The 17,139-nt window shown below is 44.1% G+C and overlaps 1 protein-coding gene across 3 annotated transcripts in view; it reads left to right on the top strand.

Annotated features, from left to right (window-relative positions):
- PRICKLE2 (prickle planar cell polarity protein 2) overlaps positions 1-7,241 on the top strand; it is a 352,315-nt gene extending 345,074 nt beyond the window's left edge. For all 3 annotated transcript variants that reach the window (XM_018038277.1, XM_018038278.1, XM_018038279.1), the window contains one exon: positions 1,077-7,241. In XM_018038277.1, the coding sequence (XP_017893766.1) occupies positions 1,077-1,951 (875 nt within the window). In that variant the 3' untranslated portion in view covers positions 1,952-7,241. The remainder of the gene's footprint in view (positions 1-1,076) is intronic.

Raw genomic sequence — 17,139 nt, forward strand, 5'->3', positions numbered from 1 at the left:
GTGGTGTTTCACAGTGCTCATAACATTAGTTTTGTGAGGGGAGAGAAAGTCGTTGGCCCCAGTAGGTGGGGAGAAATAATCAGTGGCAGGGGTTATAATGGGCCAGTGCAATTCAAAGACATGTCGCCTGTGACCAGAAATGACAGAAACGCTATTCTTTTTCATTGATAATAATCAAGAAACGCTGAGATTTTGCCACCTGGTCCGTTCTTAAACTGCTTTTTTTTTTTTTAGAAAGAGTGCTATTTTTAAATGGACAGAATGGAAGTTACTGAAGTCAAGAATCTCCTCCTACCTTCAAATTGCTTTTAGTCTCAGTGATGGTAGTGACAGCACGTCAGGATTGCAGGGCTCCTGCTGTTCGAGAGCATTAGGATCACTGCTTGCCCCCAGCCCCACCCCAGAGTCCTACTGACATCTCTGACTGCTAGGTGTCCATTTGGAATCTTGGAACAGCCATCTACTAAACAGCCTGAGAGGATAAATATCCCTCTGTCTACTTCCAGGGAGTCAGTTGGTTTTCAAGATATCTGGGATAGAGGCCAAGGGACAGCAGGCAGACCAGGAAATCACTGGAGGCTAAAGGTGAAAGTGAAGTGGTCCAGTACTATGGGACTCTGCTGTAGGTTCAGTGTTGCTAGGAAGTACTTGGGCATGGCCCTGCCTCTGACACTTAAAGGTTCTTTGTCCAGAGAACGTATAGATCATCATTAGAACCAAAGAGGTGACTGAAGCACTTTGGAGAGTGAAATTCTGAACAGAGGAAACATTGTAAAAAAGATACACCAATAGGCTCCTAAGTAATTTTGATGAAACTTTGGAGGCATGACTAGTCAAAAAGAAAAAAAAAATGCTTTTTAACCAGGTGCCCCCTCTAGGTGGATGCTGGCCCACTGTGGAGTGGGGAGAGCCCTCCCTCCCTCATACTTTCTGAGCAAGCTTTTGTGCAGAGTACAACTGTGCGAAGGTTTACAGCGACCCTGGTTAGATGACGGTTACGGTGACCCATGGCGACGGAATCCTCATCACTGCACATTTGTATTAACCTCCGTGAACCTCTCCTCTGTCTCCCTCAGGCCTCTCCGCAGATGGTGGCGCCAAGCGCCAGGAGCACCTCTCTCGGTTTTCCATGCCAGATCTCAGCAAAGACTCTGGGATGAATGTGTCCGAGAAGCTGAGCAACATGGGCACGCTGAACTCGTCCATGCAGTTCCGCAGCGCCGAGTCGGTTCGCAGCCTGCTGTCCGCCCAGCAGTACCAGGAGATGGAGGGCAACCTCCACCCGCTCAGCACCCCGATCAGGTACAGAGACCTGCAGGCGCACGGAAGGATGCATCAGAGCTTTGATTTCGATGGGGGGATGGCGGGCAGCAAGCTGCCGGGGGCAGAGGGCGTGAGGATCCAGCCCATGAGTGAGCGCACACGGAGGAGAGCCAGTTCGCGCGACGACAACCGCCGCTTCCGGCCCCACCGGTCTCGGCGATCACGACGCTCTCGCTCAGACAACGCCCTCCACCTGGCCGGCGAGCGTGAGGCCCTCTCTCAGTTAAAGGAGAGACCCCCTCTGAGAGCCAGGGAGGACTATGATCAGTTCGTGCGCCAGCGGAGCTTCCAGGAGAGCCTGGGCCAGGGGTCCCGGCGGGACCTGTATGGCCGGTGCCCCCGGACCGTGTCGGACCTGGCTCTGCAGAATGCCTTTGGGGAGCGCTGGGGCCCCTACTTCGCTGAGTACGATTGGTGTTCCACCTGTTCCTCCTCCTCCGAGTCTGACAACGAGGGCTATTTCCTAGGAGAACCCATCCCCCAGCCCGCCCACCTGCGATATGTCACCAGTGATGAGTTACTGCACAAATACAGCTCCTACGGCCTCCCCAAGTCTTCCACGCTGGGTGGCAGGGGACAGTTGCATAGCAGGAAAAGACAGAAGAGCAAAAACTGTATCATTTCTTAATCCAATGGGGGGTCAGGGAGTGGGGGAAGATGGGAACTAAGAATGTAGATTCAGAAACTTGCACTGTTGGAAATTTTAAAGCGCTTTGGGGGTGGGGGGTTCCAGGGAGAGATGAGAGGAGCTCTTCCTTGATGGAGGCAAGGTTACCTATTGACTCCATAGGTAGTCACAGTTCTTGGCATGTTGAACATTATTTGCACATTTCACTTTGGAAACGCCGTAGGCTCAACGGAGGCCAGGGTTGGTCACCTCTTTCTCTGACCGTCTGTGTTGAGTTGCCACTGGCAAGATGGCAAAATTGTTTCCTGCTCGCTTATATATATATACATACATACACACACACACACACACACACACACACACATATATATATATATATAGCCTCTCTGGTTTTCTTCCTTTTAGGACCCTTTTTCCAGTAAGTAATTTGTTTATTAGCCAGGACCCCACACTAAGTTATTTACATGTCCATTGTAAATGCAATGTAAATGAGAGTTCTGATAAAATATTTTTGTATTTTGTAATATCAAAGGAATTTCTATATCGTAGGACTCAGTGGAGCCTTGCATGCACGTCTAGCATTGTCTTTTGAGTAGTATTACAGGGTGGTCCAGGACCACTTTTTTTTTTTTTTCTTTTTTTCTATACAAATTTGTTACATGTCAGTGAGACCTTTTTCAAAGGATTTTATTCAATTTGGCTTTTTGTGGCTAAAAAAATATAATAACAAATTACCTGTTACACCCAAAGCATTTTATGCTCCATCCATCGTAAGGAGCCATCCTTAAGTCTGCTCCCACCCTCAGTAGAATCTCTTCTCTACAAAGTGATAGTAATTTTTTTTTTAATTTATAATTGCCAATGTAACTTCTGCCAATTAGAAAAACCAACCAGTGTCAGTCGCGTTCCGTGAGAAATGCCATCCCCGCTGGAAACACTGACGTTGCTCACCATTGATCTGTCCTGTGGGGAAAACAAAAGTGACTGTGAGTGGTGCCGTTGTGTGATGTCAGCATGACATTGTTTTGAGTGTGGCATTATTTCCTGGTGCTTGTTTCCTGGATCGTATTATCCGCTTTCCTTTACCAAGGCAGACAGAACAGCTGCCTTAGCCTGACAACCGGTTGTCCTCAGCGCAAATGAACTTCAGCTTTGGGAAATTCAGGCCAGAAAGGTTCCGAGGGGCTCTGGGAGTGACGGTGCTTTCTAGGTCGTAGGTCATACGTGGAGATGGAGGGCCGCTTCCACCCGCTCAGCACTCATGTCAGGTACACAGACCTGCAGGCATGGAAGGATGCATCAAAGCTTTGACTTCGAGGGGATGGCAGGCAGCAAGCTGCCGGGGCTGAAGGGCACAAGAATCCAGCCCACAGATCAAGGGTAGAGGCCGAAGGGGAATATGAAGGAAAGTCAGAGCAAAGAAGAACTTCCAGAAATGAAGTATAGGAGAGGTGAGAACCACCTTTGGACACCTTCTGGTGCTGGTGGAAAACAAAACAAAACCCAGTTTAACTCATTCTATAACCAGAGTATCTGGGTTGCCTAGAAAGATTGAGCCTCTCAGGAGATTTTGTGTAATGGTTCTGGAAAACAGATGTTGCTGAAAGAGGTTTCCGTTTTGAACTTTGGGGACCGTCGGTCAGATAGAAAATGAGCTCACAAGTGAGTGTGCTTAAAGAAGACATTTAACGGTTGTGTTGTTTATAGTAAAATAAAACCTCCTACCTAGCTTCGGTTACAAGTGAAGCGCTTGCTTTAACTTCCATTCTCCTCCTTCCCTTCATGGATTGTGGATGAAATAATCCATTGGGGGACCCACCTGTAGTGAGATGTACTGTCAGTGTGGTGTGCAGTGTATCTCAGTGGCCATCTGCCATGGTGAGGTGAGCGTGGTCTCTTTTCAGTATAGTAGTTAATATTTTCTAGTGTTTTTTTATGCAGAGGATGTGGAAAGTGGCTTTTTAGACACCATCCCACATGGGTCTGGGGAAGGAAGGCTGTAAAGGATGTGGAAGTGGCACTCCATTCAGGATGTATTAAAATAATTTGCTTTTCAGGTATTTATATGCCATTTGTCATTGTCACTGATGTTTTTGAAAAAAGCAATGCAAATGTTGGTTGTGGCTGTTTTCCGCATGCTTTCTTCATATCTAAATGCTTCATTAATTATCCAAGCCTCTGGAGAATTAACTCTATTAAGTTTGTATAGTGAGTTTGTAAACTGCTTGGCAAACTGATAAAGACATAATGTTTACCACCATGCTACCAACGTGGCAGGTTTCTGGTAGAAACCGGGCGAGTCGAATTTGGAGTTCTAAGTTTCTGGATTGATGAGAATAGAAAGGCATTTTGGAAAAAGAGAGACAAAAAGTAGATTATTTAACTTAGCAAATAACTGAAAATAATGTCTGTCTTCCGTGGCCTGGAATCCGAGGAAAGAAATTCTCCTAGTAAATGTTGTTTTCTTAATCTGTCCTTTTTAGAGTACCTCTTAACATTTCCCCAGTGAGGCTTTGACCACCATCAGCAGAAAGAAGAAAGTGCCCTAGACATTGGCAACTGAGCAGTATGCAAAGGGATGAGAGGAATAAGCAGTTTCAGATCTAGCCACCCAGGGAACATCCATCAGCTGAACTGGTCAGAGCTGGAGGTGTGGTGAGATACAAGCCTCAGGGTCAGACAGTCGAAAAAGCAGGATCACCTCCATCTTGTCCACCACTGCAGACGCCTCCTCCCCACCCCAGACGCAGCCAGGCACCCTGTGGAGATTGCTGGTAGAGGCCAGGTAAATCCTCATCGCAAGGGTGGAACCTCCAAGGGAACGCCCGAGAGAGGGCAGGTCGTCACTGTGTTGGGAATTCTGCCTCTTAGTGATAACTTACACATAACATCCCAGAATCCCATTCCCCAAAATTCAGCATGTTCCTTTCTGAGGCCGGATCTGATCCTTACGTGATCACCACCAGGAGCTCTTACTTAGTCAAACTTTCCTCCACAGCTGAGGCTTGCAGTCATCTCTTCTTAGACCATCATTTCACCTTTAATAGACTGTGTTTAAAAAAGTATATCTTTTCCCTGTTTATTTTCTTCTCTCATGCTTTGGTTTGGTTTTTCTTCCTACCTCTCCTCATATTGATCTTCTTATCTTTTGAATAAAACCACACTTTAGCATTCATTTCATTTCCTGTTGCTGCTCAGTTCATTGGCAACAGAACTGGCCCTTTCCCAAGTTAGAAATCAGTGACAGTTTTCTGAATGGCACTGCCAGTGCCTATCAACCTTGATATTATGAGCAAGTTTCTTAGCAGGCTGGTGGCATTCAGGTAGCCTTCCATCTGTCATAGCATTCTGGGATTTCTACCAAGTGTGAAGGTAAGTGAGGTCAGGGAAACCAAAAACATACTTCTCAGTTTTTGCCAATGTTCAAGGGTGGGGGTGGTTTTTAGAGTTGGTTGTTTGACCCTGTCCACCTATATTCACCTTCTGTCCACCCTCCGCCAGCCCCACAAACAAGCAGTTTGTTATTTCTCATATGGGAACTGAGGCTAGCTCTTTTTCTTCCCCTTGTCCCATTCTATAGGATGTTTCTTCAATACAACAAGATTATATTTTCCTCTTCTGCAATAGCTTTCTGCTTCTTGGGTACCACTAGCCATTGTTGAGTTCAGGTGGGGCTGTCTCTGCCATACCTATAATGTGGGCAGATAGAACCAGGGTACCCTTTCAGAGAGCATGGATGCAGCCTCAGAAATCTTTGCAACACTTTAGCCAGCCAGGACCAGTTGATCCGAATGGATTTGCTTTGTCTGATAACAAATCTTACTTGTGAACTGATTCTTCCTTGTGTTTCTACCCTGGACTCTTTTGCCATTTTCCCAAAACAGTTCACCAGCTATTCAGGAAGCATCATCCATAAATCACTGTGCAATGCCAATCCCTGTGCCCCTGTATTGCAGATGCTAAAGGAGGCTGACTTCTTTAGACTAAACAAAAATCTCTTTGGCCTCCTTTTCCGTTTTTGGATTCTTGGCCAGTTATAAGCAATCTGTGTTTGCCATTTTGCAGAGGTAAGATAAGAGTCTGTCCTATTCTTTTCTAGTCCCACCTTCTAATAAAGAACACAAATACTTAAATTCCAAGGAGAAGTGCTCTTTGCATATTTCTCTCTAACAGAAACCAGATGCTAATGCGTAAGAAGGAGGATCTATCTTTGACAAAGGAAAGTGGACCTTGAAATCAGTCATCTGAGGATTTCATGCCAGAAGGGTTGCTATCAGCAACTGTTTAGCACCTTCAGGGCTTTGAAAAGGACTCTGCGGACAGCATTCCAGGTACAGAACTCAGCCAAGCCTCCTCTGCCAATCTTGAAGGCAGTTCCAGATTGCTGCCTCTTGAGGTATGTTTCTTAAAGCGTGAGAGACGTGGAAATGAAGAGAATTTTGTCTTGCTTCCAGTGGTCAGTCCCTTTGGTGCCTCAGCAGACACCAGAGCCTGTTTGTCTGACCACTCGGAAGTAGTCATCAAGGTTAGAGTTAAAAAAAGATTGCAATCCTTTTCCATTTTCTCAAAATAGAAGTCCCTTCAATACTCCCAGAAAGTGTGAATTATTGTTGGGGGCTATACTAGTTTATAAGCTTACTTCCTGCTTATAACTTTCCCCAGACTAGCTTTTCCCAACAGGAATCTAACATTGTGTTAGAAATTACTTCTGTGGTTTAGATACAGAATCCATGAGGGGGTAGGGGGAGTGTCTTATTCTATCCTGAGAGTTTTGAGATGTCCCTCACCCTACCAAGTATTTGGCCATTGATGTTCCATAGGTCACTGACCAGGCCTTTCTAAATGTTTCAGAGATAATTACTCAAGCCTTTCTAGTTAATTTCCATGTTTCTCCGTAAAGTATTTGGTTCTATCCTGGACCCTGACTTCGCATTCTAAGGCCTGTGGGTCCTCCTTTTTCCCTAGCAGATGAGGACCTCGGCAGTTCTCCTGCTCCTAAACGCATTCTTTCCTGTACAGGATCATTTTGTCCACCTTCTGCTTTAATTCCAAGCGCGTAAACAAAACCTCAAAGGGCCTGAGAAGGTAAGGCACACCAGAGTCTGTGTTGTGTGTTGGGTGTCAAGCTATTTGTGAAGAAGGTCTGCAGTGGACCTTTGGTGTGGGCTCTGCCAGAGACTGTTGTGAACACTTTGCTTGAGATCCGTGCCCTGTGAAATGGATATGACGTTTTACTGATGTCTGTAATACATTTGTAAACTTCCAATAAAATTTGAATAAAAGAAATGTTGCCGTTCTTCTCAGTCTTCCATTACTTTCTAGGCTTTTGGAAGTCTTTGCCTTTGAGCATCTCAGCAAAAGAATAGAGAAGCTGCAGATGTCAGGAGAGGTGAGATTTGCTGTGAAAGATGAACCTGATTGTTCAGATCAGGATTTCTCCACCTGGGCACTATCTGCATTTTGGTCCAGTCCGTTCTTTGTGGCATAGAACCATCCTGTGTATAGTAGGATGTTCAACAATATTGCTGACCTCTACTTATAAGATGCCAGTAGCACCCTGCCCCAAGTTGTGACAACTAAAAATGCTTGCTCACATCACACCCATTAGGGTATTTTTTAAAAAAACGAAGAAGGAAAAAGAAAACAACAAGTATGGGCATGGATGGGGAGAAACCGGAACACTTTTGCACTATTGGTAAAAATATAAAGCAGTGCATCTTCTGTGGAAACAGTATGGGAGTTCCTCAAAAAAATAAAAAAAAAACAGAACTACCATATGATCCAGCAATTCTGCTCCTGGGTATATACCCAAAATAATTGAAAACTGGGCTTCAAAGAGATAATTAGTACACCCGTGTTGATAGCATTATTCACAATAGCTAAAAGAGGCAACCCAGATGTCCGCTGATGATGAACGGTTAAGCTAAATGTGATCCAAACATACAATGAATTGTTCTTCATCCTTTGAAAGGAAGAAAATTATGACACATGCTGCAACATGGATAAACTTGAGGACCCTAAGCTGGGTGAAATAAGTCAGTCACAAAACGATGTTTGTAATTCTGCCTTTATAAGCTACTTAAAGTAGTTATATTCACAGGCACAAAGTGAAAAGGTGGTTGCCTGGAGCTGATAAGAGCTCATGGGAAGACCTTTGAGTATACATTTTCTCTTTCCAAGATGAGAATTCTGGAGATTTGTTGTAGAGCGATGTAAGTGTACTTACTGCTAAACTGTACGTCCAACAGTGGCACATGTTATGTTATCTTTATTTTACCATGACTTAAAAAAAAAAATCTCCACCCTTAGCTGAGTGTCCCCTGAGGACAGAAAGCACTGCTGGTTGAGAACTACCAGTTAAAATGCTGTGTACCTTCTTAGTATCTTCATTCCTTGAGGATTCTTGAAACTAACTTCAACCCTGGGCCACACAGTTAATTTTCACTTATTAGCAGGAATTGAAAACAGCAGATGGCTGAAAATATTTGTATTTGCTTCTAAGCAAATAATAAGTGGATTGTGTGAAGAGTTCTATGCATGGCTGTTTTCTGGTTAGGATGCTATTAATACTGTCTGGGAGCCAAGACCAAAGCAGCATGTAAATTAGATTTCCTCATGTCTGATTCACAACATTTGGGAGTTGCTGGATACTGCAATATTGTTTATTCATTCACTCAGCAAATGTTATTGGGAACCTGCTCTGTGCTGGGCACTTAGAAAACAGCAGTATATACAAAGCAAAGATCCCTATCCTAAAGAAGTTTGCGAACTTGACTTTCTACTAGATGAGAAATCTGGAACAGTAAGTAGTCCCACCCACCCTAAGCATGACGACTTGGGAACTGCAGATGGGAGTTACTGTAAGCCCTTCTGAGAGCCTTTGGATGAAGGCTTTAGAGATGGCAGTGACTATGTTAGTCTTGCTCACACACCCTCCTGGGGACCATGCCCATCAGGCAACCATGGTTTCGCTACATGAGCCCCCTCTTCCTATGCCTCAACAAAACGATAGGAATCAAGAACGGCAGCCAACCCATAATCTGTAAGTGACCTAGCACGACGTCGTAAAGTGGACCAGTCAGCTTCTCTTAAAGTAAATTAAGAAATTCTGTGTAAATTGGCACAGCCCCTATGGAATACAGTATGGAGGTTCCTCAAAAAACTAAAGATATAGTTGCCATATGATCCTACAATCCCATTCCTGGGCATATACCTGGAGAATGTTGTAATTTGAAAAGACAGATGTTCTGCAGCGTTCATTGCAGCACTGTTTATGATAGCCAAGACTTGAAACCAACCTAAATGTCCATGGGCAGAGGAATGGATGAAGGTATGGTATACACTGCTATAAAATGGATAACCAACTGTGTGGCACATGCACCTACTCTAGCTCATGGAACTCTGCTCCAGGTTATGTGGCAGCCTGGATGGGAAGAGAGTTTGGGGGATAATGGATAAGTGTATATGTATGACTGAGTCCCTTCACTGTTCACCTGAAGCTATCACAACATTGTTAATTGGCTATACTCCACTACAAAACATACAGTTAAAAAAAAGAAACTGTCGTGACAATACACAAATCATAATCAAATTTTGCTACTAAAGAAAATTACAATAATGCAATTTTTAAAGGTGTGGTATCTATATAGAATAAAATATTACTCGGCCATAAGAAAGAGTGAAATAATGTCATTTGCAGCAACATGGATGGACCTAGAGATTATCATGCTAAATGAAGTAATTTAGACAAAGACAAATACCATCTAATATCACATGTGGAATCTAAACTATGACACCAATGAACTTACCTATGAAACAGACTCATCGACGTGGAGAGCAGACTTGTGGTTGCCAAGACGGAGGGCAAGATGGAGGGAGGATGGATTGGGAGTTTGGGATAGGCAGATAAAAGCTATCATACATAGAATGGATGAACAACAAGGTCCTATTGCATAGCACAGGAAAGTATATTTAGTATCCTATAATAAAACATAATGAAAAAATATGAAAAATGATGTGTGTGCGTATATATATATACATATATATATACATGTATGTATGTGTAACCAAATCACTGTCTGTACAGAAAGGAACACAACATTGTGAATCAACTATACTGCAATAAAATGAAAACAAAAATTCCAGGAAGCAGTGGAGGTGAAGCTAAGACAATGTGTCGGGAGAGTGGGCTGGTGGAGTCAGGTCAGTGCACATCACGATAAAATGAAGGATGAGGAAGGAGAAGATGAGGAAAGCAGACGAAGATGCGGAAGGCAGAAGCTCCAGCTGAGAACAGGTCCAAGAGCCAAGGTGGACACGAGCACAGAGATGTGAAATGACCCCGAGGAACTGGTCCCCGCGACTCCCTCACCTCCACACAGATGCCAGTTCCTTTCTTGGAGGTGCTGCTCTAGGATTACTGCAGGATTTTGGCCCTTCACACACTCCCTCTGTTTATGTATTGTTGCATTACATGTCTGCACAAGCTGCTCTTTGCATTGAAGTGTTCCTCGCAACCCTAATTCAGCCATGAAGGATGAATTCTGAATGCCAGCTACAACACCTTTCGTTTTGCCCCACTCCCCTTTTGTTTTCAGTCCCGTCTCAACCACTTGCTAGTTGTGTCATCTTGGGAAATGTCCGCGTCCTCTCTGTTGTCTCAGGTTTTATCCAACAAACGTGAGCATAGTGGGACTGTCGTTTGGGTTTATTGGAATAATGCACATGAAGCTCTTGGCACTGTGTCTGCCATTGTAAGAGCTTGAAATATGGTTAGTGGTGGTGGTGGTGGTGGTTAGTGCTGCCGCTATTTTTACTACTATTATCCCACCCAAAGAGAAAGGATGGCAGGAACTGGATATCATTAGTATCTTGTCTGAGAGTGTTCATTGTCTTCTAATGTAAGCATTTAATAGGTGCTGCTATTATTATTATTATTATCAGACACCCCAGAAAGGCCTGAATCTTGACAATAGTTAAGAAATGCCTGCAGAGTTAATACTGCAAGTCTCCCACAGAGGTTCTGATTCAGTGGATCTGGGGTCGAACCCCAGAGTCTGCTTTTAAAAGCTGCACTGGGTCTTCATTGCTGTGTGCAGGCTTTCTCTAGTTGTGGTGAGCAGACTTCTCATCGTGGAGTGTGAGCTCTAGGCGCACGGGCTCAGTAGTTGTGTTATTCATTCGCTAAGTCGTGTCCAACTCTTTGTGATCCCATGTACTGCAGCACACCAGGCTCCTTTGTTCTCCACTATCTCCCAGAGTGTATTCAAAATCATATCCATTGAATCAATGATGCTACCTAACCATCTTATGCTCTGCTGCCCCAGTAGTTGGAATGCAAGGGATTGGGGGCTCTGTGACATGTGCAATCTCCTGGACCAGGAATTGAACCTGAGTCCCCTGCATTGACTGGTGGGTTCTTAACCACTGAGCCAGCAGGGAAATCCCAGAATCTGCTCCTTCAGCATGACCCTCCATTTCAATCTGATGTAGCTAGGAACAGGTCTCCCAAGCCCACCCACTCCTAAAGAAGCTGAGTCACAAGCCCTTTGGTCAGGATGGGGAGATCTGAGCCTGGAGTTGAGAATCCAGTTTTGAAGGCTCTCAGGTATATTCACTCTTGCCTAGGAGTGACAGTCTTCAAACAAAGAAATTTAGTTCAACTGACTTTACTTTTTCTCAGAGGTATATATCACTGTATATCAAAGAGATACATGGAGTGATGCACAGCACTGAAGAAGAGGGTGAGCTTGTTATGCAAAGTGTGGTCTGGCTGCTCATTACCTAAAAGCCTATACTTGAGACAATAGGTTGGTGGGAAGGAGAGTTTGCTTTATCTAGGAGTCTGGTAATAAATAGCAAGGGGAAAGGGCAGACATGTCCAAAGGCCGAATCCCACCCGTAATCTCCCCACCGACAGTCAGTGGGCAAGAGTTTTAGAGGGGAGTTTCAGGGGTGTACAGGCAGAGGGAGGGGGCTACAGGCAGAGACAGCACTGATGAAACTGCTCATTGGTGGTTTGACCAGCGTCATCTTGATTGAAGTATAGTTAATCTTCAGTTGCAGGGTCAGTTTGTTTCCATTTGTTTGAGGCCGTTTTTCAGAATTGTGGCAGCTTATGTCATGGCTACCGTCTGGTCATCAGGGAGTTAGCCTCTTCCACCTAGTGGGAGTTTCATTATCTACAAAACAGCTCAAAGGATATGGCCCAGAATAGTATCTGTAGCCACTGAGGAGGAACTAAAGGTTCTTGATTTTGCTTAACAAGTAAATTATTATTTTGTCTTGTTTGACTATTTCCCTTTGTGTCTGCTTTTTCTCACTTCTCTGGTTAATTTCATTCTTTGACCAAGGTTTTTTGTTTTTGTTTTTCTTTTTAACAGACACAAGACAGGCAGAGGGCATAGGGATGGGAGTGGAGAAGGACTTTAGGGTCCTGCTCTGTTTCAAGCTAATTGTAAAATGCCGTCTAACAATTAAGTTAGGATTAGAGAATTGCTACTCTTGGCTCATGTAGCCAGTGGCTTTCACAGATCAAAATTACCTAGGTAGGTTATTAAATATCCAGAGTCCCTGGCCCCATCCCTAGAAAGTCTGATTCAGCAAAACCTGGGAAACTGAATTTTTCATAGACATCCAGGGATCTGAGAAGACCTGTTAAGAAAAACTGCTCAGAGCCTCTCTCATCATGGGAAATCTTTCATTTCCTGTGAGTGAGCCCTTCTGTGCTAAATGCATGCAGCTTGTGTGACAGAGCTTCAGTCTGGAAGGGTCTCCTTCTCAAATGTTCATTCACCATATGTGTAAAGTACACAGGTTTCCTAATGGCCCAGATTGAAAAACATCAGCCTCTTTGGAAAACCAGTGTCAGTGCCGCTTCTAACCACAGCTGGCTTTGTCTGAGAGAGAGGTCCCAGCAAGACACCAAGAAAGAAACCTTATGAGAAGATGCAATAGAAAAATAATCAAAGACAAACACAGGTTGAAGTTGAGCCAGAAATGGTTAAGCCATTAAATGACACAGTCATTCTCAGCAGGAGAACAGATGACTCAACAAAATACTAGCAGATACTTGTTTTCCTGCTAGGCTGGCTGATTCTGGAGATAACACAGATCATCAGGGTTGATCTGTTTTATCAGATCAGGGTTGATGGGCGGCTTTGTACCATTAACACAGAAGTTAGCAAACACAGGAGACTATAAGTACCAGAAAGTGATCCCAATAGCTAGAGGAATTTGGACCATAAAAGGCAATTGTCTCAGGCCACATACTTTGGATTTTAGGTGGTTGAAGCTTACTTCAAAGGAACTTGAGCATAATGGAAAGAGACAGAGAATTTATTTGAAGGGGACTATGTGTCTTGAAAGAACCAAGGGCAGCCCCTTCCTGAGAACTTGGAAACTGGAAGGAAAAAGCCACAAAGACCTCAGAAAAAGAATTTTATCCCAGTTTTTAATTATCTTTTTCCCTTCATTGTCTTGATTGGCCCAACCCAGGTCACATGCTCATTCCTGGTTGAATCAACTGTTGGAGGAGATTGGGTGACTGCTTGGTGCCAGCATGCTGGTCAAGTGCTAGTTCTTGTGGATAAGGAAAGAGTTTTCAGATAGAGAACGTCATGGGCTGGACAGACACACCAAAATGTACCTCCTGTAACAACTCTCTTAGTAAGATCCTATGGGGAAGAACCAGGATTGTTATCTATTAATTGTATTTTTAAACAGCCGGGTACACCATACTTACTGAATTGGAACAACCGTCTCAAGTGAGAGTTTCTACCATTCTCCAGACCTAGGCCTCCAATTGGCCCAGTCTTAGCCAGGTATTGCATTTCAAAGAAGCACAATTCAGGAACCAAACAATATCAATCAGTATTTCAAACCTGTACTACCTCTGAAGGAGATTGTTAGGGGAAGCACACTGACTGAAGCCGCCCACCCTGGCCAGGCACCATAGTAACCATTTGCATGAGTTGTTTTACAACAGGAGGTCCTGGTAAGGAACACAGAACTAATAAGCCACCACCAACCAGAAGAGTTCAGGAAAGGTCAAAAGGAAACACCACATGTCCGACCGCCTCCCAGAATCCTTCACTCTGGCATCCATCTTGGCTGAACAAGGCATGCACCACCAGGAAGGACTCAGAGTCAGAATGATTGGCTAAGGACAACCCGGAAACTAATCCCATCACCGTAAAACCCAAGACCTCGAGCCGCATGGCAGAGCTGTTCTCCTGGATTCCTTACCCTACTGCTCTCCACCCAGGTGCCCTTTCCTAATAAAATCTCTTGTTTTGTCAGTACGTGTATCTCCTTGGACAATTCATTTCCGAGGGTTAGACAAGAGCCCTGTTTCAGGCCCTGGAAGGGGTTCCCCCTTCCTGCAACAAAATGACAAAGGAGGAGATGAATTTTTTAATGCATAGCAAGCATCTTAAAATTCTCTCTCTCCATGGCTGTCCCCTTATTATTCTGTACACGCATGCCAGCTTTTCCCACCAGTTCTGTCTCTTCCACCCTGAAACATGCCCTGTACACAGACTTTTTCTGTCCAGTAGTCCCTGTTCCCTCTCCTGCTCTTTATTATACAAATCCATCAGCTACTCTGCCCTGCTTTGCTTTTTCCTTTGCTTTACTAAATATCCAAACTCCCTGCGTACTCTGCAGTCTCTGATACTAGATGAATTTTTCTCTAAAATTGCAGGACCACAGTGGTCTTTTCATCTGACTTCATCAACTGTATGAATTCCATCCAACTGGTGGCCTCAGACCAGGTAAGAGGCTGACTCTGAAAGTCACTGTATCTGTTCTTACGGTTCAGGCCCATAACACAGGAAACCTTCATGGTCAGGCCAGGTCTCATATCTGACACTTCTCTGTCTGCAGCTCATTTTGTCTCAGAGAGATGTCCAGACACGAACACACAAGCCATGAGTGCTGGAAAGCACTGCATAGTGTGCATATGATGAAAAAACAGTAGTAAAGTCCAAACAAGTGATCATTCCACATCACCCCCCGCACACTCTGCCTTGCATCCAGCACTTCAGACCCGCCATTCCATCCACTTAAAAACTCGTTATGTGCCTGCCTACCTTCCCTGTTCTATCTGTTCTTGACTTGCCTAACTACTCCTCATTCTTCAGGGCTCAGCTTACACCTCATCCTCCAAGATGGTCCTGGCCACTTGGAAATATGTATCTCTGCCTCGGGCTCCCTGGGACTTGTGAGTTTATGCTTCTTCCCCATTTCAGCCTGTATCCCACAAGAGCCCAGGCATCCTAGCTACTTTTGCAGCCTATTCCTCTGGGGCCTAACCTATTTTTAGGCAGATTCCTAAAAATTCCTGATTGAGTACATTAAAAGGGAGAAAGGAAAGCAGAGCTCAGCCTTCTACACTTGAATGTGTGCATTGCCTCCACGGCTTCACATTCCTCCTATCTAGATGAACGCTCCTATCTTCTGGATGCTGAGTTGCTGCAGGGCCAAATTTCACTCAAAGCTCCCTGTTAGTGCCTGTGGCTGTGATCAGGTTTGCATTACTGAATTTCCTCCTAAATTGTTTTTTTTTTTTAATAAAAACCTCTAAGCATAGTGTTTTCCAGTTTCAAAGAGTAATAATGTCCTTGGACTCCACAAGGAAGCTATCAACATTTTAAGTACTGTCAACTCAAAATGCAAAAACCCAAGTTAAAGTTCATGCCACGGAATTATAATCAGTTTATGATTTAATGAAACAATGATCACTAGGAAGTGAAGGTTTAAGAACAGGCAAATCTATATTGATCTGGAAAATGCTCCCCAGGAATAAACTTATATTAGCAAATGGGATAAATCATCATATTTCAGTGTTCTTCTTTCATGGGTCGAGTGCTAATTACATGACTGTTGTTGATTAGAAAATACATCTGAACAAGCCTGGACAGAACCAGGGCACACTTAGTAGATAATAGAAACCTGCAAGTGAATTAGAAGTAAATGAGATGGTACAGTCCTTAATAAAAGCCCCAGTGGCAGAAGAAACACAGAGAAGGAAGCTGATGCTTTCTATCAACTTTTCTAACAAAAAGTGAATCTAGCAAAAGCAAATGTTATTCTGATTTTTCAGGTACAATCAAGTGTGCTTATTGTAAACAGGATCCCAGTGGACAGAGGTTTGCAAAGGCATACATTCAAAAGGTAGGTGATGCTACTGCCATAAGACTTTTAGAGGCATTGAAACCAATTTAATTCTTCTACAAACTAGAGTTTTCTCTCATCTCTCTTTACTGAGGTGGAAAAACAAACTTTACCCACTAAAAAAGTACAGGTGAAGAGGAAGTTTTCCTGACCTGTAAGAGAGATCAAAGGGCTCTGAAAAGTGAAAGTGAAAATCACTCAGTCATGTCTGACTCTTTGTGACCCTCACAGACTATACAGTCCATGAAATCCTCCAGGCCAGAATATTGGAGTGGGTAGCCTTTCCCTTCTCCCAGGGATCAAACCCAGGTCTCCCACCTTGCAGGTGAATTCTTTACCAGCTAAGCCACAAGGGAAACAAGGGAAACCCAAGAATACTGGAGTGGGTAGCCTATCCCTTCTCCATCAGATCTTCCCAACCCAGGAACTGAACCAGGGTCCCTTGCATTGCAGGCAGATTCTTTACCAACTGAGCTATCAGGGAAACCTGAAGGGCTCTGAAGTCAACATTAAATTCCTCTGTCCTAGAAACAGGGAGAACTAACTATATTCCTTTCATTTCCTAATTATTCCCAGATAGCCCAGGAAGAAAATTGTCTCATTTATTTGCAAAATCTATCCTGTAATCTCATCTATCAACTGTTTCAAAGTTGTTTTTCAGTTCTGCAGAATGATGATTCAGGGGGCATTTTGTGTAAAGAATGGGTGTGGTTGAGATGTGTGATGCTCACTCAATAGCCCTGTGTTGCCTCCTGCATCCCTGCCCCTGAGCAGTGGGTGGGGTCGTGTGACTAGTACTGGTCAAAGAACTGAGGGAAGGTGGGATGTCACCCCTAGGTGTTTGCCTGCAATCTCACCACAGTGACCAGGATGCCCAGGGTGAGACGCTGAATCATTGGATGAGAGCAGACCAGATCCCTGAGTCACTGCACGGAAGACATGCTTAAGCAGCCTTGTTTCAATAAGGAATACAGCTGGCCCTTAAACAACTTGAAGCTCCAACATGTCACCCA

This window comes from Capra hircus, chromosome 22 (genome assembly GCF_001704415.2).
Source record: "Capra hircus breed San Clemente chromosome 22, ASM170441v1, whole genome shotgun sequence".
Taxonomy (NCBI): domain Eukaryota; kingdom Metazoa; phylum Chordata; class Mammalia; order Artiodactyla; family Bovidae; genus Capra; species Capra hircus.